The following is a 26,310-nucleotide window of genomic DNA, read 5'->3' as shown; positions in this document are numbered from 1 at the left end:
AAGTGCTTATCACATAGAGTTTTGTGACGATGATAAAAATGCAGGTGTAACGCCTTGATTTTACATGTTGATTCCAAAACGCCATTCACTCCTTGTCAACTGGCAATTGAATTAGGACTGGCTGGTGACTGACTCAGCTTAGCCAAATGTAGCACTAAAGACACTGCCAACTGGGGAACTTGTCAACAGGACTGGAACTTTCTTCATCCTTTCTCTTGGTATACTCTTACGTCATGTGCTTCCTCATAGAATCCAGACATCAGACTTTAAGAAGCCTGAACATTGATGTGTGGGAAATATTTAACAGCCAACTCTGTCCTAAAATGGTATGGATATAGCACTTAGCAGTTTTCCTGATGGACTCCAAACCACAATAGGTAGTCACTGAACTATGGATTTGGTAAGAGATGAGCACACAGCTTTGATAGAGGTAAATGTCACAGGAATACAGAGTAGTAAAATGTAGCAAGAAAATGAAAGAGAGTTGAGTGCAGCATCACGACTGTTTTAGTATAATTGATTATTAGTGTAGCTAATTTAATTTCTGATATTGGCTGTATTTTAAACAGCAAACTCACAAACTATTTCACAACTGAATAATTGATTCTCATAATCTGGAATAAGTTGCTTCCAGTGCCTTATAAGCTGGAGCCAGCACAACACTGAGTCCTTCTATAGGGAGTGTAGTCAGTCAACAGTCCTCTTAGTCCATGGTCATAATCAACTATCTGTCATGTGAATGAGTAATTTTTAACTTGTAGCCCAGTACAGCCTTTAGATATGTCACCGTTGAGTGTTTTCTAACTGCAACTCCCTAAATGATATGTGGCTAGCCGCATCTAGTTAACATCCAGAATGTTGAATTTTGAGGTGGTTTGTTATGCAGCAGGAGATAAGTAGAACACTAGCTCATAAAAATTGTTAATAACTGCTATTGTTGTAGTTTTGGTTGTTGTAATTCCTGGTGGATTTACTCTAACATTATTTCAAGCAATATATATTTATTTACTCAATTTTGATTCTTTAGATCTATTTATTCTACAGTAATAAAGAAGCACTCCTGTTTTTGCTTGGGCTTAGGGACTCAGAATTTTTTCACAATGAGTCCAACTTGTCCTGATCTTCTTTAAAAAACATATAACTCCAGATAAAGATCCTGTAATTACTTTCCACAGTGTAGTTAGTCTCCCATTGCATTGTTGTTTACTTAATTCTTCCACAGCAGGGACAGAACAAAGTGAAGTCTCACCACTGAAACCCAAGGAGTCATGACAAGACAGTTCTGGCTGTTCCATTTTCAGCAAACAAAACAGGAACAATTTAATAAAGGCAGAAGAAAAATCCACGAGTGAGCTCACGGTCTTTTTTTCCCCCTCAGTTTCTCTAACTGCGCAGAAGATATGGACATAGACAAAATATTAATCTGGAAGCAATGACAAGATTAGCAAATTGCAAACTGTTTCCTTTTCTTCCATCTCCTAGGGGGAGAACCCTTTCCTTGCCAAATCAGTTCCCATGTCAGCCAATTTTTAAAGCAGATTGGGGAAATGGGTAGTCAGGGAGGGGGATGAGACTGAGAGGAGCTGTGTTAAGATTGCTTAATTTATATTGATGAGAACAAAAAGTTGTTACCAGGAAAAGAAACAAAAAAGGAACCAAGCAAGAAAATGAGAGGGAAAGAAGAAAATAGACTCTAGGTTTTATTAGAAGTGAGGAATTTGGAGGCAGGCAACAGATTTGGGGGTACAGTGACAGAGAGAGAGAGAGATTTTATGCTGCACTATTTTGCTTTCACAAAGTTGGTTATTTGCCATATAACCTGAGTTAAGTATGTTATGAACACAATCCCCTCTCTGAATTTTTTTAGCAGATTGTATTTTTAAATTATTTTTCTTTATGTTTTATTTATGAGACTTGAATGTGAGTCTTAAATTAGTGAGAAACCACAAGGAATCTCAGCTTTATATGGGTTAATTACATTGATCTAAAGTCTAATTTGTGTTGTATTTGTTTAACAAAGCTCCAAACTTGATGATTCAGACAAAAGGATATTAACACTTACTGGATATTTGTTGATCTTGAATATTATGTCTAGCTTTAAAATTCAATTTTAATTTACTTGCTATTGTGGTTATGATAATTTTAGAAATGCATACTGAAGTGGGTATGGATGAGATGGCATGATGTTTGAGATTTGCTCTAAAGATAATCTGGAGTTGGGACAAAGATGGATGGGAATGTAGATGAAATAAAATTAGCCCTTCATTGATACTTGTTGAAGTTGGATGACTCATGATGTACATAGAGATTCATTAATACCATTCTTTTGCTTTTGTGCATGCCTACAAATTTCCATACTAAGAAGTGAAGAAAATAGGTGGATGAGTTAATATCCATTGTTCTTACTCTCTAGAAAATCTAAATTAATTGCTTTTTTGGTCACATGGTTTTTATTTGCTTTTTTCTCCGGATTTATGAATCTTGACTCGAAAATGTAATTACCACTCTTGATTATGAAAACATAGACTGAATATTTGCTGATATTTGAACATAGTTGGGATCTACTTAACTGAATCCTGTACTCAAAAAGTCTCAATTTAATTAGAATCAAATTTCAAGATAATTTTTCAGTGGCAAAATGAATTCCCTGGTGCACTTACAAAAGGATTGCATGAATAAAAGCTTGACTTACATGCTACTTCCTGGAGCTATATCTATTGCAGAACTTGAAGTCTAACCTTCTCCCTCTGTAATCTTTGCTATCTTGGTAAGCATTTCTAGCTCACTGCCTTTAGCTTTTTAAAGTGAAGGAAACATAGCCCTAAACTACTGAATGTAGGTTGTACATTTCAACTTTCTTTCCCCAGAGAATGCAAATGATGTTGCAGAGCACATTTTAAATTTGATAAATGAATCTCCACCTCTGGATGAAGAAGAGACAAAGGTTCTTATTTCTAAAGTATCTGATATTTCACTACGTGATGAAATCAGTATCAGCCTAACCCAGATTATGTTACAAATCATCAATGCTGTTATGGAGAAGCAAAATGATTCGGCCTTTGATCTGCATGAAGTAAGCAATGAGTAAGTATGAAAACTTAGGAAAAAGATTAAATTAAATGGTACTAATTTCTTAGCATGCAGACACACACCATTTAAAGGTCAAGTGGGTAGGCATTGAAAGTACACTTAGTTCAATGCGATGAGAACATTTTATTCAAATACCAGTGAAAGAACGCATTCAAATTTGAGTTGTATCTTAGTGATATCAACTTTCCAAATACACAGTTACTCTAAACCAAAGTATTTCCTCAGTTTTGGTATAACTCTGATGCTCTTCATTTTTAAGAAATGCATTCAAACACTGAAACATTTATTTTAAAACTATTTTTTAGTATTAGGTACTAAAATAATCCTAGGCACCTCCCTGTAGCTCACAATCAATTGTTAACTAACTCATGTGTGAAGCACTAAATACATTTTCTAGTCTCCTGTGTGTTCTATTGGGATCCATCTGCTTCTGTCCATCTCCACCACACCCCTACCCTAACGTCCATTTCCTCTTGCCTGACCACCTACAGTATACTAACTGGTCTCCTTGCCTTGACTCTTGACCCTGTAAGGCCCATCTTCTACACTGAAGCCAGAGTGATTTTTGGAAGTATGCAAGAGGTCAATTCAAAATGTTCATAGATGCATAGTCTCCATTATTCAGATAATCTATGAGAATACATGTATATACACATTAACCCATATATCTGTAAATCTTGTATTTTGCATGGAGGTTGCTTTATATCAGAGAGAACGTATAATATTTGTCCTTCTGGGATTAGATTTGTTCACTGATTATAATAGTCTGTAGTTGGGACCGTTTTGTTGCAAGTGGTAGAATTTCATTCTTTTTAATGACAGCAGTATTCTATGGAGTAGATGTGCTACAGTTTCTTTATCCATTCCTCTTTTGTCTGGCATCTGAGTTATTTTCATGATTGCTACTGAAGGAATATATTATTGGAAAAATATGGGGAAAAAGTTGAGGGAAAAGCATTGGGAGTACAAGGGGAAATCCCTATCCACATGGAACTGTACCATGGGAAAAGTAGTTATAATAAAATGTTCATAGAGAATGCATCTTTAAGAATATTGGGTAGTGAAAATCAGAGAGAAGGTCTCTCTCTCTCTCTCTCATAAATACAGAAATCTTAAAAGCATAAAAGAATAATAAAAGGGAGGAATGCTCTTCTCCACCCGTGGTTTCTTACAGGATTCTGAGACTAATCGAGCGTGTTGGTCACAAGATGGAGTTTCAGGGGAGGTCTGAGAATCTGACCATGGCCAGTCTGGCTTTGGCTGTGGTGAAGGTGGACCACAAGTTTGAAGGTCTGACCTTCAGCATTCGTTCCCACACAAATGGCACAGACCTGGAGGTAAGTGTTGCTTGGGGAACAAAGCTACTCAGCCGAGCATTGGTCCCTGTCTTCATTCATTAACATTTAGGTCTCATTTTAAGGAAAATTCTGAAAATACAATTACTCCTGGGAAAATTCATGTTATCATTCTTAGTAAGCTGACAATGATACCACCTTTGGCCCTGTGACCCCGACCTCACCTACATTGTCAACATAGCTTTGACTGTCATTTGTGGAGAAGTAATGATATGTTATATGTGTGCTATTGTTGGTGAACACAAGAAAACAGAAATTTCTGACTCAGAGAGAGTCTATGTAAGTTTATGAGAGACTGTCATACTATTACTTTAAGTCACTAATAATATGGAGTCAACTTTCATTTTTAGTTCGATGTCCTCAAGTTTTTAATATTTCTGAGGGCTAATTTATAGGCTTTTTGTTTTTCATACCATATATGACTTGACTAAGACATTGAATGTGTTCCCTCATCTTTGGATTGGTGAGATAGACAACATTTCAGAACTATTGAAACTACCTGGGCAAAACCCTCAACAGCCTATGCTACATCAGGACCCTGGGTTAATATTGGGTGGCTGTTCCCCATCCCTGGGTACTGGGGAGGTTGGGAGGCTGGTTGTGGCTTCTCCGCTTGTCTCCTCCCCCTCCTAGATACTGGAAATAGAAAAGGAAAACTTGGAAACAATAATCACAGCCACTTTTCCCTGGCCCTTGATCCTTCCCAACTTGAACAACTTTGTAAGCACCATCTAAAATAAAAATTCAAAATTAAAAAAAATTACAAATAATAAAACCAACATCTTTCATGAACACAAGTTCAATAAGGCAAAATCTAAGCATATTTAAAATATCAATGTTCAAAAGAATAGTACATTGTGCCTTTGTTGGAAGTTGGTTTTGACAGCCAGTTCCAGCAGCATGAATTTTGGGAATATGGCGCTATTCAAATGTCCTCATCCATCTTGTACACATTTGGGTTCATTTTTTTTGTTTTTCTGTAAGAAGCTGTTTATTATACAGAAACAGAACAAAATATGTGACCATTTACCTTTCCACTACACAAAACTAAAAGCAACCAAAATGACAAAAAGTTAGACATAGCTATTAACAATTATTTGTTTTATTTTACTGTTAATTCAAATTTTCATTTGAATTTAGTGCACATTTTCTGCGTGTATTTGGGTTGTACTTGATAATTATTATGAACCAGATATCACAAAATCTCTGAAAAATACAGACATTAATATTTAACCCATTGAACGATTTATTTAGGTTTTATTAATGTTAAACACTATGGTTGATACTGGAGCTAAAATGTGGATAAAGAAAAATTCTGCTCTCAAGGCAATGTATAAGAGACTGATGGGAGCAAGCACGAGATTCTATGGGAGCACTGAGGAAAGATACAAAGGAACACAGGCTCTCACTTGGTTATGATGGTGTAGTTGTAGGGATCTTGCAAGACCTAGAGGTTGAGAAGAGATTAGGCCAAGAGAATTAATATTGGGTGGGAAAATGCATTAAAGCTTTAACAGTTTCTCTAGGTATATACCACTTCCTCTTTTAGACCTGAGTTAATAAATGTTTTGCACCAACACTGAGTCCTCAGTCTGAATACGGTTCATGATATTTTTATAAGAATTCATTTCTTCTAACTTGTCGAGCTTGTTGGTGATTATTCAAATTACTTTCTTACTATTATTTTAATGTGTAGAATTTACAGTGGGAGTCAAAAATGTATTTGTTAAAGGACAGATAGTAATATTTCAGATTTTTAAGCTACAGGTAGCCTCTATCTGCTGCATGTTCTTATTTTTGTTTTGGTTCTCTCTTCGGCTCCCCTCCCCTCCCCTCTCCTGTACCCTCTTCCCTTTCACTCATCTTCTTCCCCCCTTCCTATCCCTCTTCTCTTTTCCTCCTCTTCTTTTTATCCTGTCCTCCCCTCCTTCATCTTCCACCTTCCTGTGTCTTCTGGATGGTAAATCAAATCTCAGTGAAGCTCCATTATCACTACTAGACATGTATGATGATCAAGACAGGCAGAGGTTTGCACTGAGTTTATGCTCACAATGTCGTCCCTCCTTTTCTCTCTCCATCCCAGATGTTTCCCTCACCACTAACTCCCAGTGGTTGTTGTTCCCCTAAGGTATTTTTTCGTGTTCTGCTAACTGGGAAGTCTGTGCAAATTTTCCATGAGTTACAGATGTCCTTCACAGTATTAGTTTCAGCCAGCTAGCAGGCCAAGTACTGTAAAAGCAGGAAAAAATGTTATCCAAGTATCAAATCTTCTGAATCTGTCTGCTTTTGTTCCTTTGCCAGTATCTTCAGTTCACTATTACTTTGTATAGTTGTTACATACAAGAGAGTCAAATGAATTAGCAGCCACTTACCCAAAATGAAAGCAGATATTGTCTTTCTATTACATTTTGTTTATATTTAGTTTTTTTAAAATTATAAGTCTTAGTGGAGTAACCATCAAGCTCAAGCACATTGATGTATCTGCTTACATGTTCAAGTGAAATCATGACTGTTCTGTGGTACTTGGTTGATGTTGCAGAGTCAATTTGTGCCAGAACAGCCACATAGCTTTGAGTTCATTTTTTTAAAATAAAAACTTTCATTACGTGTTTTACATCCAAGTGGATAGTTCTCTAAAGGGATGGATAATCAAAAAAGTGGTCAAAATCACATCCGTGTTTTTTTCAGTCACATGCAAGGTATGTGACCCTAGATAAATCACTGACCCTCTCTGAACCTCCATTTTCTGAAAATGTAACAGCATATCTGTGTCCTGGGTTCACTGAGGGCTGGATGTAGGTAAGGATGCTCATATTCCTTGATTTGCTTGAGAGAGTTTCTGCTTAGGACTATTCATTGTCAAAGCCATTCCAATAACTATAAAACACAATCATCCCTCTTAGTGAATCTGCAGCAGAATTTCTAGCTAATGCCTCAGTTCCCTGCACTATTTTTTAACCAAATATTGCTCCATAAATTATGGGTCCTGTGCCCCGATGTCCTAGTTCTGTGTTGTGCTGCTGTTTCAGTTTTCACTTTCAGAAATATATAGGGGACAAGTGGATTCATTTCCAAGACTGGCTTTCGTTACTGGGAATCAGGGGGAAATACTTAATATGTACTACTCTATCCACTTCTAATGTTACTCAAGTGGAAGCAGGTTAAGACAAAGAATCACAGAGCTAGCCTTAGAATGGAAACGGGCGTGTTTGGAAGGGGGTGAGACAATTCACGCACATGCACCAGGATCATGTCTTGGCCTGTGATTCTGAGTGTGTGCCTGCATGTGTCTTACAGGTATTTCATATCTTCAGGAGCTAGTGCCCACTCCCTCAGCCCTCTGTGTGATATTCTAGGGTTGAGCCACGGTGATGGGTAAAGATTGCAGTTTTCATTGTCTGACATTTCTTGGCAGATTTCCATAGCTGATATCCATCTGGGGAGAATTTTGGCTTCTATATATTTGCCTAAGTCACTGAAGAAAAGATTTCCTCCCAATAACTTACAGACCATCTTGTTCAATTTCTTCGGACAAACTTCCCTCTTCAAGGTAAGGTTTTGCCTCTGGTAACTGTCATGAACTGACATACGGTGGTTGACTCATTGTAATTATGAATCCCTGCTATTTTCATTATGTTCTGTTTATTTTAGAATATGCTGTTTGATTGATTCTACAAGTTTTCCAGCACAACCCTTGGCCCTCCACATGATTCAACATCTACTTTAATGATGTTCCGCAGTTTTTAATTTCACAGCTTCTCAGCTTGGGAAGGGACCTTAAGGCTTCTTTGGTCACCAAGCAGAGGCCCCTGAATTTTTCCAAGTCAGAAAAGAACATCGTGTTCCTCTGATGAAATGCCCTTACAGCTCACTAGTGTTTTCTTCTGCTGTCTCCGCTGGCTCCTCACAGCCAACGTGCCCACTCCTTAGCGCGGTTTCAGGTGGTTTCTGGCAGGACACCTGCCTGTGAGCATTTGCCTCTCTTTCGTACCACCCACACAGAACCTTCTTATAAAATGCTTTATTTCTTAGGATATTAGTTTTAGTTTTCCCTTTTTAAATTTTAAAAATTCACTTCTCAAATGGCTGCAAGGGCCGAGGCTGAGTTAATCTGAAGCCAAGATCCAGCAACTTCATCCAGGTCTTCCACGTGGGTGCAGGGGCCTAGGGCCTTGGGTCATCCTCTGCTGCTTTCTCAGACACATTAACAGGGAACTGGAACAGACGTGGAGAGGCTGGGACTCAAACCGGTGCCCACCTGGGAGGCTGGCATTGCAGGTGGCAGTTTAATTCACTGCACCACAGCTCCAACTTCTCAGACTTTTTTTTTTTTTTTTGAGGTCTCTGGTCCTCACTCATTACAAAGTTGAGGCAATATGATGGGATGAGGAAGAGCACGGTCCTAATGGAATTTCAAGTCAATTTTGCCATATTCTACCTGTGTGACTACCGGCCTATGCCTTAGTTTTCTCCCCTGTGAAAGGGGTCACAACATGATTTCACAGAGCCTTTGAAAGAAGGAAGAAGCGAATGCATGCCCAGTACAGGAGATTGCCCTGTGCATAATAAGTACCATGCCAGTCAGTCTGTGCATCGCTGCTTTAATCACTACCTTCTCTTGGATATCTACCTAACAAAAGGCCCATTACTTCAGGACACTTATTTTCATATGGTTGTATGGAAGACAGCGATCAGAAACTGAACAAGGTTGATAATGATGAACACTACTAACTGTCAATATTTACAATTATTATTTCATCCATTGTAATCAAGAGTTAAAGAAAAAAACAAAAGACCCAAAGAAATTGTGCAGTTTTGTTCAAGGTCTTACTGCCAGGAAGTGGTATACCTGGAGCTCAGATGAGGTTCTTGTATTGAAGAGGTCAAAGTATTAAGTTGCCTGGTGTGCTTGTGTTTCTGAAGAGGTTATCCAAAGGAATGAATGTCTGATGGTCAATGATTCACAAAACTGTTTTGGTGAAGATTAAACTGGGCCAATTCAAAATAGACTGTATATCCATGCCGTGTGACTACATATTCATGAAATCATTCCATCTGTAACACCTTTATTTAAAAATATTTATTGATAACAATACAGACATAAAATTCTGCTTAATATTTAAAAATGTACAATCTTGCCATCAGGATAAGCTTCTTTCAAATTTATTTTAATTGTTCTTTTGTATACTTTTACTTGAGGTGATGAAACCAGTAAGTACAGATTTCTCCTGCAATATAGAAGCCATCATTATAAATTCCTAATAAGTGAAAAAAATGAAACAAAAATGTTTCTTAATGTGAAAAAAGAGTTACAGGGAAAGAGAAATAGAGACACGGAGAGAGCTTGGGAGAGATCTTACATCTTCTGGTTCCCTACCCAGATGGCCACCAATAGTCAAGGCTGAGGCAAGTGGAAGTCAGGAGCCAAGAGCTTCACCAGGGTCTCCCAGGTGGCTATAGTTTCTAAAACACTTGGGTCATCTTTCACTGCTTTCCCAGGCACATTAACAGGGAGCAGCATCAGAAGTGGACCAGATAGGACTTGAATGTGCATTCATATTGGATGATGGTGTTGCAGGCAGTGGTTTAACTGGCTATGCCACCACTTGACTCTGCACCTGAAAGACTATTTAATAACCCTGAAGCTTTCCATCCACTTTCTCTCTACCTAAATTCAATTTGTTCCTGTGATCTTACTCTAAATCTTATGCAGGATGCCTGCCTGCAGCCAATTCCAGCTTTCCTGCTTATCTTTTGGCTAAAAAAATAGTAAAAAAATAAAAATAAAATTTAAAATGTAGCTGATAGCATTGTGCCCCTTTTTGTAGACTTTGTCACATCGCTGTGTCCTTTAAGATGTCATTCTTTTGAGTTTCAGTTCTCACCTTTCTTCAGAGGCTTGTGATTTTCTTTTTCTCTTACAAGAAGAGAAAATTTTGTTTTGCCTAGATCTCATGCTTAATAAGTCTTTTTTCATTCACTAACACCTTCCACTGGGAGGGACTAAAGATCTTTGTGACAATTCGCTTCCTAACGACACTGTGCCACTGGAAGGCAGATTGGAAAACTCAGAGCAGTCAAGTTCAGAGCCAAATGGGCATTCCACCCTCGCAGGGTCCCACTGCCTCATTTTATAATGAGGACGTTAAGATCCTGAGAAAGGGCAGGATCTGCTGCTGGTGCAAACGGGTTTTTTGTTGTTGTTGTTGTTTTTGTTTGTTTGTTTGTTCCCTTAACCATGTCTTCATTGAGCAAGTACTTCTGCTGTCCCTTGTCTGAATCAACTGATGCTGAGCATTGGGGGCACAATGCTGAGCAAGAAGGACATTGCGCATGCTCCCACTGGATGAGAAGGAAGACCTACAGCTCTTCTTTTTTTTTTTTTATTACATTGCGTTATGTGACACAGTTGTAGGCACTGGGATTCTCCCCACTTCTCCCCCAACCTCCCCCCATGGTGGATTCCTCCACCTTGCTGCATTGCCACATTTCAGGTTCAGTTGGGGTTCTTTCATTGCAAGCATATACCAAGCATTGAGTCTAGCATCTTATTGTCCAGATAATTTCAACGGCTTCTTGTGGAGACCATCTCTGGTCAGAAGGTAGAGCCGGCAGAGTGTCATCCCGACCAATCAAAAGGCCCAACGTAACATCAGCAACAATCCACAGCATTTTGGAATTAGTGGGCATAGTATTGAGTAACCTATATGTTAAAAAAAAATACATTTTACAGGTACTATTTTTCATATTGACATCATTTCATCTTAAATTCTTAAATTAAGGCAAACATGTGGTATCTAATCTTTTGGGATTCGCTCATTTCCTTTAGCATTATGGTTTCCAGTTGGGCCCATTTAGCCACAAAGAGCTGCATTTTTTTTTAATAGCTGAGTAGTATTCCATGGAGTAGATGAACCATAGCTTTTTTACCCAGTCTTCTGCTGATGGGCATTTCGGTTGCTTCCAAGTTTTTGCAATTATTGTGTTGCTATGAACATAGGGGTGCATGTTGGTTTCTTGTGTAGCAGGTGTTTTGGATATATTCCTAGGAGTGCTATTGCTGGATCATATGGTATGCAAATTTTGAGTTGTTAAAGTGTTCTCCATACTGATTTCCATAGAGGCTGTACCAGCCTGCAGCCCCACCAGCAGGGGAGTAGGGTTCCCTCTTCCCCACAACCTACAGTTCTTAACGCTACCAGCAAAATGCGAGGCTATGGTCTAGGAGACGGCTTGCTGTGGACTGCGTGCTCAGGAGGGCTGTGGGCCTTCTGTTCCCTCATGCCCAAGGCTCTGAGTCTCATGGCCGTGCTTTCACGCTGCTTTCCCTAAAATCTTTTTATTCCAATCTGGACACTCAAGGCAACAGTTTCCTGCTAGGAACTATTAATAAGACATTTCATTTTTCCCTCCTTAAAAAAAACAAACAAAAAAAACCCCTGTTTTATTTGTATAAGATGAACAAATTTCATGTGTTTCATATACAGATTTAAGAGCATAAAGTGATATTTCCTCCCTCCCTCCCACCCATGCTCCTACCTTCCCTTCTCCTTCCTTTTTTCTCTCTCAATTTTTATAATGACATGCTTTCAGTTTATTTGATAATCACAAGCGTAACCCTCCACTGAATAAAGAAATCAGCAAGCAGCAAGTAGAAAACCCACTGTTTTTCCAGAGTATAGAAAGGGGCTGTAAACAAGAGTCAAATCTCAAAATGTCAATTTCACTGATATATGTTACAGGTTTTTTTTTTTTTTTTTGGTACTCTGTCTGTATATTGCCACACATCAGGAAAAGCATAGGATATTTGTTTTTTTTTTTTTTTTTCAGGACTGGCTTGTTTGAACAGTGTATGCCTTGCTCTCCAGTCCTCCATCAGCTGCTGCCTCTCAGCCAGGGACAACGACAGCAGGCTAGGGCAAGCAGCACAGGCACCATGGGAACATGGAACAGCATTTCCTGCTTCCCATGGGAGGTCAGCAAAGGCCTAGTGTAAGAGGAGTTTCAGGGGCTGGTGCCATGGCGTAGCAGGCTAACCCTCTCCTTTGCCTGCATTGCCGGCATCCCGTTTGCACATGGGTTCGAGTTCCTGCTGCTCTACTTCCCATCCAGCTCCCTGCTTGTGGTCTGGAAAAGTAGTGGAGGATGACCCAAGTCCTTGGTCCCCTGTACCCATGTGGGAGACCTGGAAGAGGCTCCTGTCTCCTGGAATCTGCTGCCTGGCCCAGCTCTGGCTGTTGCCATTTGCAGAGTAAACCAGCAGATGGAAGATCTCTGTCTCTCATCTCTTGTTTCAATTGAAATCTGTGTTTCAATAAGAATAAAGACGATGCACACACAGAGATGTCTCAGCTGAGACCTGATGGTGAGCTAGCAGATGGAGCATGACGAGGATGATGGGGGAGGATTTCAGGTAGAGGGAGCAGATTTAGAGGTGAGGCAGGGAAAGTTGGGCCTAGAGCACACAATGGAGGGTGAGGGAGAACCTGCTTCCTTTGCAGGCATGGCCACTGTTTTGTGGGAAAGGGAAATGGAGCCTGAGAAGTGAAGTCCCAGATCATTGTGCACATCCTCCTTTGGAATCGGAGCCTAAGCAAAGGGTCTCTGATGCTAAGTTGAGAGAGCCTTTAGATATTATCTCTCTTCCCCCTTTTCCTTGCATTCCACACAGTGGAGAGGCTTTCAAGCAGCGAGAAGGGCAGGCTAGTGCTTGGTGTTTTAAGTGTCAGCCAGGGACCTGTGCACTGCATCTGGCTGTGGACCCACCTCCAGATCAGGTACCCTGGGGATTCTGCTGGTGAGGGCACCCGGAGTCCCAAAGTTGGCTTCGCAGGACTGAAGTGAGTCACCACAAGGAAGTGAATCGCTTCCAGATAGACTCCAGGCTGCCTTTCATGCTAACTTCCATGTCAGAGTCAGCAGAGTTCAGAAGGGGTAGGAAAAGTGGGCTCTGCATCATTTCTTCAGAAATGTGAAGGCCTGGCATCTTCTCAATGAGGCTCCGCAGCCTCTGCAAGGGCTACCATTTGGGCTCACATCTTCTGTTCTTTCTTAGCAAGTTCTCAGGTGGCTTGTTCATCCACCTTGCTGCTTGTGATTAGCCCCATGGCTTATCTCACTGGTGCCTGAGAGGAGCAGCCGCTTAGATGACTGAACTCTTGCTCTCTTGCAGGTATTTTGCCTCTGCTAATCAGTAATTCCCACACCTCAGTTCCAAGTAGGTCTTTGTTCCTGTTGGCATTGAGCCTCCCCAAGCCTCAGTTTATCTGAAAATGTTCGTAAAATTTCACGAAGGACCGAAGACAGTATGCATGTAATTGGTTCACAGTATGCATGATATCAAATACCTCTCGCTGTACTGCTCATGCCCAGAGAAGGAACTCAGGATCCATAATACCTGCCCTGTGGCTGCAGAGCTCATACGCCCCTCAGGGAGGAGAGACATCGTCAGAGTTTTGTTCCATTAGGCTACTGCACCAGGTCCTGCTACCATTTTTTTTAATGATGGAATACAAAATGACTTACCACTAGATACTTATTAACATGATGGGTTTAGTTTCTTAGTTTTCTTCCTTAAGAACTCCCTAGACCAAAGTATGGTTGGCTGAAGATTACAACTAAGATAAGGTTTTTAAATGCCAAGGGCAAGAGGGTTCTCAAAGTAGGCAATAGTCTCATTTGTTTCTACGGCAGCGATGAGTGTTTGCTGCTTGGAGTTGGATGGGATGGATGGATTGATGAAGTGTTCTCGCTTGCTGTAGTTGAGACCTTATGTAAATGCAGGAGATGAACTCAATGACCTTTGGAAGGCATTCTCAGCTTGTGATTCCACGTTCTACCTTTCTATGCCTGTGTGTTCCACCTCAAAAAGTATACACTGAGTTTTAAATTTTATTTATTTTTATTTTATTTGAAAGATTAGGAAAAGGGGGAGGGAGGGATGAGGAAGAGAGGGGGAGAGAGAGAGAGAGAGAGAGAGAGAGAGAGAGAGAGAGAATCTTCCATCTACTTGTTCACTTTAAAATCTTCACAGAAACCAAGGCAGGGCAAACCAAAACAAGGATCTGGGAACTGGATTGAGATCTTCCAGGTGGCTGAATCACAACCTTCTCACTCTGAGTGTGCAGTAGCAGGAAGCTGGAACTAGAAGCAGAGATAGGACTCAAGCCTGGGTATTCTGGTCCTCATTACTGCTGTGCCAAACACCTGCTTTATTAACATGTGAAAAAAAAAATTAAAACCTTGACTTCTTTTCTTGTTTCATTTACAGACCCAGAATGTCTCAAAAGCATTAACCACATATGTTGTGAGTGCCAGCATTTCAGATCTGTCCATTCAAAACTTGGCTGACCCTGTGGTTGTCACTCTGCAGCATATTGAAGGAAATCAGGTAGCAAATCCATTTTGTCTCAGAATCAGAAGACCTCAAAGCCCTTCCATTATTTTCATATTAAAAATAATTGGCTAATAAACAGATGTGATTCTTTCTGTCACGAAGAAGCTTGTTTATCTTCCTGGATTTTCAAGAATATTTTTATTCATATAAAGAGAACAGATTTCACATAGTTCATAGATACAATTAATTGTTACAATGATGCTCCTCTCCTTCTCTCCCTTCATCTTTCCATCCTCCTCACTTTCTTCGCTTTTAATTTATGTAATAACATATTTTAACTTGCCTTATAGTCAAAGGCTTTAAATTCCACTAAAGAGTTTGACAAGTAAGGGTAGAATAAACACTGTTAAGCAGGAATATGGATAAATGCAGTAAAAAACAAATCCCAACATGTGATTCTAAGACTTAATGAAGATTGTCTACTTGCAAGTAGCAGCGGTGTATTGTATTTGGGATCTTTTAGAAACATTGTCTTATCCTAAAGGCACAATGAATTATGGCTGTTCTAGCACTGTGACGGATTGGCAGGGCAGTGGCTCAAGGCAGGTGGATCTCTTGGTTGTCTTGTCTCACTGACATTTAATTCCATTTACTTTTGAGTGAGACAAACAACTTCATTCAAAATAATCCTGCATTTGTATTATTTTAATTCCCATGAAGAGCATTAAAATATGTACTAATTATCACCAAACGACTAAAACTGTAGTCATATGGCATACCATAAGGTATATATTACTAAATGATCAAATTTAGCCTTAGTATAATAAGAAATTACTATTTCATTCTTTGATGTTAATGTGTGTCCAGTGTGAAGTCTTAATAGCTCCCTTCACTCCCAATCTAAGAGACCATATGGTACAACATATTTTTCACTAGTCTTGATTCTAGAAGGGAAGAGAGAGAGTAGGAAAACGAATTTTTAAAAAGTCATCAAATAAAGCATATAATACAGATAATCTCTCAATTTGGGTTGAGAAAACAATTAGCTGAGCATCTGTAATATGTACTCTCTGTTTGCTTCTGGTTTCCTGAAAATGGTCAGAGCTGGTGAGGTCTTTGGGCTGTACCACAAACTCCATGGGAAATCTGCTTAACATTGTATCCATAAAACTTGAGTTCAGCTCCAAGCCTCAAATTCCAACCACAGACTGGTCCTGTGCTAACCACACACAATCCCCTTCTGAACCTTGTACTAGAATTAAGGTATGGACAGTTCCATTGCTATCAAATATTTGAAAAGATGAGAACCAGGTCTCCATGCAGTGACATGCTGTTCTCTCACATGTCAAACAAGATTATTTAGGGCAAGTCTTAAAATCAATTCACATATGTGCCAAATACATGTGTATATTTACTGTTTGAAAAGATATTAAGAGGAAATAAATTGTGTATGATAAGAAAAATGCTCACCTCAGATTTTTTTTTCTTTTTCCAGAATTATGATCAAGTTCACTGTGTTTTTTGGGATTTTGAGAAAAACAGTAAGCATTTTTTTTTTTACAAACCTTGATTTTGCTCCAGACCATTTTCTATTTGGCAGCTAGATGAGAAGCAGTAGTGCTGAGGTTTCTGTCTTATTGGACCCCACAGAAACCTCTGTATGACCAACACATATGATATAATTTCCAAATCATATCCGTGTGTGGGAATTAAAAATTTTCCATTTGATAACATACTTATTTGGGTAATTGAGAGATCAGAAACATCACACAATTCAGAAATAAGCAAAGTATGAAGAAAGAAATTTGAAAGGCCCAGTGTGGAGTAGCCTTGAGCTGTTTGAAGAAAGTTAAGGAAAAATTACCTGATCATTTATCCATGCTTTCCCATAGGGAATTTTCAATATTTATCATCTCCTTCCCCACTTCTCTAGACCTCCCAATTTCTTCTAGGCCATATTACCTTGGGTAGGTTATATACCATCTCTAGACCCATTTTTATATTTTTTCATCAAGCAGATGAGATTTTAAAGAAGATTATTGGACAGGCAGATCTATAGATAGAAGAGAGACAGAGAGAAAGATCTTCCATTCACTGGTTCACTGCCTAAATTGTCACAGTGCTCAAAGCTGAATCAATCTGAAGCCAGGAGTCAGTAGATTCCTCCAGGTCCCCCACATGAGTGCAGAGTCCCAAGGATTTGGGCCATCCTCTTCTGCTTCCCCAGGCCACAAGCAGGGAGCTGGATGGGAAGTGGAGCAGTCAGGAAATGAATTGGTGCCCATATGGGATCCTGGTGTTTGCAAGAGGAGGATTAGCCAATTGAATCATTGTGCCATGCCTAGATGAGACTTGTTGGTTTCTAAAGGCTCTTCCTGCATGGATGACTATGAGGTTTGGGGGCAGTAAGAAAAGAGGCTCAGATGCTTCCTGCTGAGTGGATTCCCCTTTGGCTCTGTGTCTGTGTGAAATCTTCAGAAATATCACCAAATCTCAGGCAAATCCCATACAGAATCAATTCTTTGGAGTGCCAGGGCAGCTGTTTGAGTTCTTTGGGCTGTAACAGCTCTGCCTAGGAACCCTGTCCCCCCATCCCCCCCACCCCACACAATATCCTTGGAATTTGGGGACAAAAGAAGAAGTCACTTCCCATTTAGTTCCATGGGATGTGGAATACAACTCCATTGTGTTCTTTCCTGATTGGTCCCTTCCAAAGTTTACCAGGATTAAGAATTTTGTGGAGCAATGAGCTTTATCCTTCATAGCCTCAATCTTGTCTGTGTACATGACTGCTAGTGACCATGCACCTCACAAGCATCTTTTCTACCTTGCTGCCACTCTGCTCACCCAAAATCCTGACCCTCCTAAGTGTGTGTGGAATTTTTCCGGATTTGAAAAGAAAAATGGCTATACTTAGGTGCATGTCTTAGGAAAAGTCCCAGGTTTTAGTGCCACACTGGAGGTTCTATACTAAATCCATTCTAATCCCCAAGATCTATAGACTGTGATGGTATAATGGTTGATTCTAGAACTCTGAATATGCTCAGGAGAAGCTAGAAAGTTGCCAAGAAGGTAAAAGGTCCCAACTGCTTGAGAATTTGACTTTGGTACGAAATGCTTAAGGCCTTTTGCATTCTGTGTTGAACTTGTTTTTAACAGCGTCTATGCCAATCATGCCAATTGGGCTCAAGTGTCACCCTGTATGTCAGAGGTCCATGTCTTTCAAAAAGCTCTAGCTTTGCCTATTTCATATTGTTGGATACTTTAAAAGAAGTCATCCTGGCTCTGTCACTACTACAGCGTGATGGCAGAGCTGCTGTTCAGACCTGGAGTCTGTCCTAAAACTGGAGAAGTACGATTAAAAAAAAAATAGAAAACTGAGAGCCAAAGAAGTTATGCAATTTACCAAGTCCCCCAAAAGTCAATTTAGCTTATTAGACTTAATTTAATTTCAATGTTCAATTATACCTCTATCTTGCCATCTTAACAAACAATGCTAATTATAACACACATTCACATGGTGCATATAATGAGATGTTAAACATTTGTGAGAAAAGCAAAATTGCATTCAAATTCCCTTCTGTCTCTTGCAGATGGCCTAGGTGGATGGAATTCATCAGGCTGTAAAGTAAAGGAAACAAACATAAATTACACAATCTGTCAGTGTGACCACCTCACTCACTTTGGAGTTTTAGTGGTGAGTTTTGTCTTCATCAATCTTCAATAGAATTTTGACAGTGTATATTATATTAATAGCACTAATATATGTGTGAACTAAGTTATGTAAAAATGCAATGCAAATGCAAGCTCCCCACACCTTTGTCCATCAAAAGTAAAGTGGATTGAAACAGATGTTTATTTTTCTCCTTACAAAACTAATGCTTGCTTCTAAAATTTCAAACAGTACATGATCTCCTCTGCAGAAAACACCACCTTTAATAGCCATCTGTTATACAGTTAGAATGTATGTGTATTAATGTATAAGCACATTAATGTATATTCTTATTTGCAAAATTGGATAGAATTAGTCATAGTATTTTATTACTTTTTTCCACCTAGCAATATATAGGACAACTTTCTGCCAAAAATGTACCTATTTAGTTCAGTTTTTGGCAGCTTTATAGTATGTGTTTTGTGGGTGTAACACAAGGCATTAATGAATCCATCCAGGTGGACTTTTTAGCAATTACTGTTTTTTTTTTTCTCAAACATGAGCATCACTATAATATACATCCTTATTACTTTATATTGTGACACTTGTATAAATATTTCTGGAGGACAAATTGACACAGTAGAATACCTGGGCTAAAGGATATGACCATTAAAAATTTGAAAGTTTAATAGTTGTTGTCAAATTATAGTGTATGAAAGATGTAATGTTTATATACTCAGAATATGGTCAGTTCATTTCCCAGACTTAAAGCGTCAGAATCATCATTAACTCTTTCATTTCCTTACTCCCTCTGATCCTTCCTAATATCAAAGGTTGCTGATTTTTCCTTTGAAATGGGTCCCAGAGTATTCATTTTCTCTACCCATACCTGAATAGTTTCATAGTTCTCTTAAGTTACTATTATGTGAATATGTCTGAGTTGGCTTCTCCAGCAACTAATGGTAAGTCTTTTAAGGACTGAATGTCTGCTTTATGTTTCTGTAATTTTAAAAGAAAAAAAAATACTATTCAGTAAATAAGAGAGGCTGAATTGAGGTGTATTCAATTGTGAGAATTTTGCATGGCTCTTTCCAAATAAGCCAGAGCAATATAGCAGGATTCAAATGACTGGTGTTCATATCCTAGCTTTGTCAGTAATTTTTGTGATCCTGTTTCACTCATGTGAACCTTAATTTTGTCTTTTGAAATAAGTAAAGTTGATTAGAGCCCCTAAACTTTTGCACTATCGATATTCTGGCCAAATAACTTTATTTTGGGGGGCTGTTCTGTGTATTGTGAGATGTTGAGCAGCATCCTGGTTTCTCCCCATTGAATGCCAGCAGCAATCCCCACTCCCCACTCCTCCTCATGTTGTACATACCAACACATCTCCAGACACCGCCAAATGAACCAGTGAGAAGGGAAGAAATAACTCCCTGTTGAGAATAAAACAACATGTGAGTCCTGGATCTCTATAACCATCTGATAAAAGCTATTGTAATTTCTTCTCAGATGAGTGTACACATATAGTAACATTTTTTGCTTGTCATTTCAGGTCTTTTATCGTCCTCAGATTAAGAAATTACTCAATTATCTGATCTCTATGGTCCATTTTTTCTTAATTTTGTGAAAATTAGTGAAGGTCTCAGAAAAAGGAACATTTTTGATGTTCCATGTAGTGTTTTGGGTCGCCGAGTGGAGACAATGATTTATTTTGCATCACAAATTCACATCTATTGGTTTAGTTATATTTCAAGTGCAGAACATATTAATGACAATGAAATTAAGGACTTAGTGTTTTCTCAGTATTATTAATGACTCTCCATGTCTTGTACATGGTAAAATACTGTAAGGTTCTCAACAAAACTTGAGTATATCGTAAATCCATCCATATAATGTGGTTTTATAAGAACTATAACAAAAATGTTATATATTCTAGGAACTTCCTGTGAGTGCTGAAAGTAGTTTGTCACAAACTTCCTCTAGAAAATGTATAAAATGCCACATATTACATTCCCTAGGATTTATCGAGGTCTACGGTGGATACAGTGAATGAACGGATATTGGTGCTCATAACACACACTGGATGTGGAATCTCCTCCATTTTTCTGGGAATTGCAATGATGACATACACAGTTTTTCAGTAAGTTGGTGCAGCCTTATTTTAATTTTTTTGTTTGATAAATACTGTTGTCATTGGAACCTTGTTAATGTCACCAAAAATCCTAGTAAGAAGAGGTCAAATCCATTAGATTATGAAGTGGACAAATTAATAATAAAACAAAACAGAACAACCAAATGTCCTCTAAACAAAATAGGTTAGTTGATTTTTAAAATCAAACAGTTTGAGAAAGTAAGTTTTCTGTACCAGGGTGTGAGAACATTAGCCACACAGACTGTTGATAAAGTGGATATCATTAAAGATTTTCATTAAAACTTTCCCCACAACTGCAAAATTTAAATCAATAAACATTCAATGGAAATGCAAAATTATCAAAGACCTGTGTGTACATTCTAATTTAAAACATATTTTTAATTTCCACTAAAAGTCCTTTCATCACAATTGAATGAAAAAGCAAATCACAGACTAGTAGACATTGTTGCAATGTATATACCTCCCAAACGAGTTGCACATAGAATAAAGAACTCCTACAGTTAAAAAGCAAAAATGCGGACAATACAATTTTAAAATGAGCAAAAGACTTGAATAAACACCACAAAAACGGAATCTATCCCCAAATCTTACTCAAATGGCTAGTAAGCATATGATAGTTATCAATATAATTTATCATTAGCAAAATGCTGATGAAAACCACAATCATATGTAAGGGTTTCTCAAAAACTTCATGTAATCAAGATAATGTGCTTTTTTTATAAGCACTTTGAAGTGGTCTCTACCTAAAAAATGTATATTTGTTTATTTCACTTGGAAGTCAGAATTACAGAAAAAGGGAAAGACAGAGAGATCTTTCATCTGTTGGTTCACTCTGCAAATGTCCACCATGGCCAGAGCTGAATTAGTCCAAAGCTGAGAGCCAGGAGTTCTTCTGGGTCTACCTCATGGGTACAGAGCCCCTAGGACTTGAGCTATGCTCCACTGGTTTTCCAAGCCATTAGCAGGGAGCTGAATCATAAGTGGAACGGCTGGGACTCCAACTGACACCTATATAGAGTGCTAGCACCACAGACAGAGGATTATCATGATATGTCACTATGCTGGCCCTAGTACACTGTACTTCTGTTCACCCATTAGAATGGCTAAAATTACTGTTGACAATAGCAAATGTCAGCAATTATGTATAACAACTGATGGTTGGAACGTAAAATGGAGCACATATTTTCAGAAATTGTTTAGCAATGCCTACTAAAAGAGAGTGATTATCCCTAAAATTTCACTCTTAGGTGTATATTCAAGAGAAACAAGTGCATATGTCCACTGATATACTTATACTTTTGTATAAGTATATTCACAGCAGTTAACCCCAATGCATATTAACAGGTGACTGTATGAGTAATGGTAGATTTATAGAAGTGAAATTCTATACAGCAGTAAAGAATAAATAACTTCTATATAATACAATATGATATCTAAATAGTACAAGAATAGAACTAAGCAAATCATACTAGTGAAAGAAAACAGCACACAATATGTTTTCATCATACGAAGTTCCAAGTACAGGAAAAACTGAATCTATGGGGATATAAATTGTAATATTGGTCACTTCTTGTGAGGAGTATTAAATTGGAGAATTCTGAAGGAATTTTCTCAGTGTGCAAAATAATCTACCTTTTAATCAGGGTGGAAGTTCCACAGCTGTATACATTTTTAAAGATTCATTAATGTGCATTCTTAAGAATTGTAAATTTTACAATTTGACCTAGTTTTTAAAACATGCTCAAAATACAAACTGCAAAATTTAAATCAATAAACGTTTAACACAAGGTAAAAGAATTAAAGAGAATACACACATGTATGTATGTGTATAAATACATATACATGTTTAGATTTATATATAAATATATATATCTATATATATGTTTTTCAGATTTTGGGAAATTCCACATCAATTTCCACAAAGTAAGACTGTGCTCACTCAGCAAAAAAACTTACAACATTTGCTGTTGTGATACCAAACGTTGGCCTCTTTGAAAATATGCAAGTAACTGTAACTAGTAAAAGTTGCCGTAGCCAATGTGTAGATCCAGCTTGCCAAAGTGCTGATGAAGTCATCTTAATACGCAGGAAGCGTCTTCCTTCATTCTTTCAAAAAAAATAAATCGAGTGAAAAGGGGCCACCTAATTGAGAGAGACTATTCTTTTTTCCTGTTAATGAAAGTCATCATATTTGGGATATGTACCTCTACTGGAAAGAGGAAGAGAGCTCTAAAATATAATATATATAAAGTAATAATTTTAACAGCGAATTATTTTCTCTTTTATTGTGGAGAAAAGTTGTGGCAGTGCTTAATCAAGAAGGGATTCTATCTAACCTAGCCTACTTTTCTTTTAGCAAACTTCGGAAAGATTTCCCTTCCAAAATCCTTATCAACCTGTGCACAGCACTACTGATGCTAAACCTGGCATTTCTGGCCAATTCCTGGTTGTCATCATTTCAGAAAGTGGGGATCTGTATCACAGCTGCGGTGGCACTTCATTATTTCCTGCTTGCTTCTTTGTCTTGGATGGGCCTGGAGGCAGTTCACATGTATTTTGCTCTAGTCAAAGTCTTCAACATATACATTCGTAATTATATCCTTAAATTTTGCCTAGTTGGTTGGGGTAAGTATATATGCCATTGTTCTTGATGCTTCTGTTTTAAACCTGTATGTCTCTACAATTCCAGCTCTATCTCAGTGCATTTGTTCTGCTAGAATTGAATGTCACAGACAATTTTATGTGTTAAAGATGTATTCATTTAATTATGTTTGAAAGGCGGAGAGAACCATCCAATGATGCACTCCTCCAACTCTTACAACAACCTTAGCCAGGATGATAGGCTGCCAGGAGCCCAGAACTCAGTCTGAGTCTCCCATGTGGGTAGCAGACACCCAGGAACTTGAACCATGATCTGCTGCTTTCTAGAATGTGCATAATCAGAAAGCTGGATCAGAAGCGATACCAGAGGTGGGGTTGTGAGGTAGCCTGTAAAGCTACCACTTAGAGTATCAACATCCTATCTGAGCATCAGTTTGTGTCCCAGATGCTCCAGTTTTTATCCAGCTCCCTGCTAATGTGCCTGGGAAAGAAGTGGAGGATGGCCCATGTGTTTGGGCCCCTGATCCCACACGGGGGACCTGAAAAAAAAAATTCCTGGCTTGTAGCTCCTGGCTTTTGACTGGCCCAGATTTGGCCATTTTGGCCATCTGGGGAGTGAATCAATGGATGGAATCATATAGATCCAAGACTGGAACCCAGACCCTTAGATCTAGGATGTGGATATGTCAAATGATATCTGCTTCACTTCAATGAGCTTTTGCCTCCAGGGTCCCTATCCAAAATCATAGGAAAGTCCACTGGAGAAATTACTCAGTACCAACTTCTGTTAATGTCATAAGTAATGAATTAAGGATTGGTTCACTAATCTTTGTTTTTTAATATCTCTCTCTACTTATTTTCTCTGTACACTCAACTCATAACATTTATTATGGGAAGCTGGTACAAAAATATTTATTGAGCCCTTGTTTGTGTGCTGGACTAAATGCTGGATCTACAATAGTAAGCTTGTCTCATTTTACCCCTTCATCTACAGAAGCTATGGTCACAACAGGTACTGATATGACTATTGACAATTAGGCATCACTTAAGTGTTGTCAAACATTATTCTAGGTGCTTTATGTACACCTTTAATCTTCACACTATTGCTCCGGGATAGGTTTCATCATTGTTCCAATCTAATGGATGAGAATACAAGACACAGAGAAATTAAGTAATTTGCCAAATGCTCACATCTGACAACTGGCAGAACTGGAGTCTGTCTCCACAATTTGGACTATTAAACCTACATAGTTTACTATATTGTTAAGGAATAGGGAATGGAATTGAAATAGGTGAAAAGAGTCAGTCTTGATCTGACCTACCACACTTCGTGACTGTGACCATCTCAACTGTCACTGGAAGATGACAGAAATGGAATTCAGCATGTGTATTTCCTAATATTAATGCCATTTCATTGATTTCTTTTTCTAGATTTCTAACTGACAGGGCCAGTGCAGCTGCTTTCTCCCATTCCCCTCTTTTATTAAAGGAGATTGGGTTCAAAAAATGTGGTGGATGTATAGAAAATGTATGCTATTACACACAAGATACATTAGAAGATATATTTTATTTCACCACCTTTGTGAAGACAATAGCTTGCTAATTAGCTGCTCATCCTTTCAATGAATTCATTAGCATAATACATGCTTTCATTGGATACTCAGCACTATTATCTGTGCTAATGTGGGGAGCAGAGATGGGCAAATATTAAACAAGGCATAATCTAAAAAATTATTTTAATACATTTTGGAATCCAGCAGAAACACAGAGCCAAAAACAGTCAATCTACTTCTCCCTGTGCCTGCCCACCTCCCATTTTGATTCTTCCAGAGGACTGACAACATTGTGGAGAGGTTCCATGAATAATCTAAAAAGCAGATAATGTACTTATGGTTAATTGTGAATGTCAAGTCCACACACAAATCAATGCCAAACCTTGGCTGACTTGGAAAGTAAAGACAGATACAAGAAACCATTCTTAAATTCAGCTTATTTCTTTTATTACAGTGAGGGGAACAGCAGCCAAAAAGGACAGCTCCCAAGTTCTTGTCCTACGCTATAAAAAGAACGACACCAAAAACAGAAGGCAGCAGATGACCACAGCCTGAGTTGTGGCATGGCCTGTCCCTGGGGAGCGACTCTGGACATAGCTATGTGATTTTCTATCCCGTAGTTCTGTCCACAGCAGGGCAGGATACAAAGCAGCCCCAAATGACTGTAGAACCCTGGCAGGTGAGGGGAAATTATCTCCTGACAACCTCCCAGAGGAGACTGACAGGAGGATAGAAGATGGCATGGAAGCAACTCCTCACAGGCCTCCTGTCTTCTGGCATTTATGAAAGACCACAGGCACTCCAGCAAAACTCAGATAAGCTACAGTGCGAATGTTGGCCGGTGTGGCTTAGATAGACACATCCTAGGTTGTGACAGAGTCATTGCTAAGCCCCCCCTAGAGAGCTTCAGAGCACCTACATATGTTGGACAAATGAAATCGACCTTAAGGAAAGCAAATATTAGCCTCTGCGTATGTCAGAAGCTCTCCCTTCCAACTACCAAAGCAACTCAAGCAACTTGCTGCAAAGATTTTTCCTTGATTTAAAACACTGTCCAAAACAGTAGTTTGGTATACATTTTTCAAAACACACCCCCACTTTCCTCTTCCTCATATACAAGTAAGGATGAATATAGTTTGAGGACTACCACACAGATTCCAAACTCAAGGGAGGCTTCCGCTCAACCTTCCATTTCAGACTCGAATGGGATATTAAAAAAAAAAAATCTGCAGTACACTAGGTACGGTGCTGTCTGCCAGCTGAGAAATTTGAAGAGATGACCCTGTTTATCACAGAATAGGGAAGTGGAAGGGTTTTTAAGATGCTTGGCACACTGAGGTTTGGCACAGATTTGGAAGGTATCTTACAAAACTCACAACATGTGGGTGGGCAGGTGCTCTTAGTTTGGGAGGAAATAATACACCTTAAAAAAAAAAAGACATCATTTAAGTTTTACAAATGTACATGAAACTGGATTTTAAAATCTTTTGTCTTTATTCACATCACGTTGGCCATTTTGACTGAACTGATTGCTTTATTATAGTCTAACTGAATGCACTGGTCGTTAA

The 26,310-nt window shown here is 38.7% G+C and overlaps 1 protein-coding gene across 1 annotated transcript in view; it reads left to right on the top strand.

The window, feature by feature from the left end:
* ADGRG4 (adhesion G protein-coupled receptor G4) overlaps nucleotides 1–26,310 on the top strand; it is a 91,783-nt gene that overhangs the window by 51,820 nt on the left and 13,653 nt on the right. Inside the window, 8 exon segments of the mRNA XM_041000053.1 lie at nucleotides 2,868–3,084; nucleotides 4,265–4,427; nucleotides 7,861–7,995; nucleotides 14,716–14,835; nucleotides 16,277–16,322; nucleotides 18,375–18,478; nucleotides 20,455–20,576; nucleotides 22,945–23,213. Of these exon segments, the coding sequence (XP_040855987.1) occupies nucleotides 2,868–3,084; nucleotides 4,265–4,427; nucleotides 7,861–7,995; nucleotides 14,716–14,835; nucleotides 16,277–16,322; nucleotides 18,375–18,478; nucleotides 20,455–20,576; nucleotides 22,945–23,213 (1,176 nt within the window).

Source organism: Ochotona curzoniae, unplaced genomic scaffold, assembly GCF_017591425.1.
Source record: "Ochotona curzoniae isolate NIBS_2020 unplaced genomic scaffold, NIBS_Ocur_1.0 scaffold_1852, whole genome shotgun sequence".
Lineage (NCBI taxonomy): Eukaryota > Metazoa > Chordata > Mammalia > Lagomorpha > Ochotonidae > Ochotona > Ochotona curzoniae.
The sequence above is the reverse complement of the archived record's forward strand: the minus strand, read 5'-3'. Positions and strand labels throughout refer to the sequence as shown.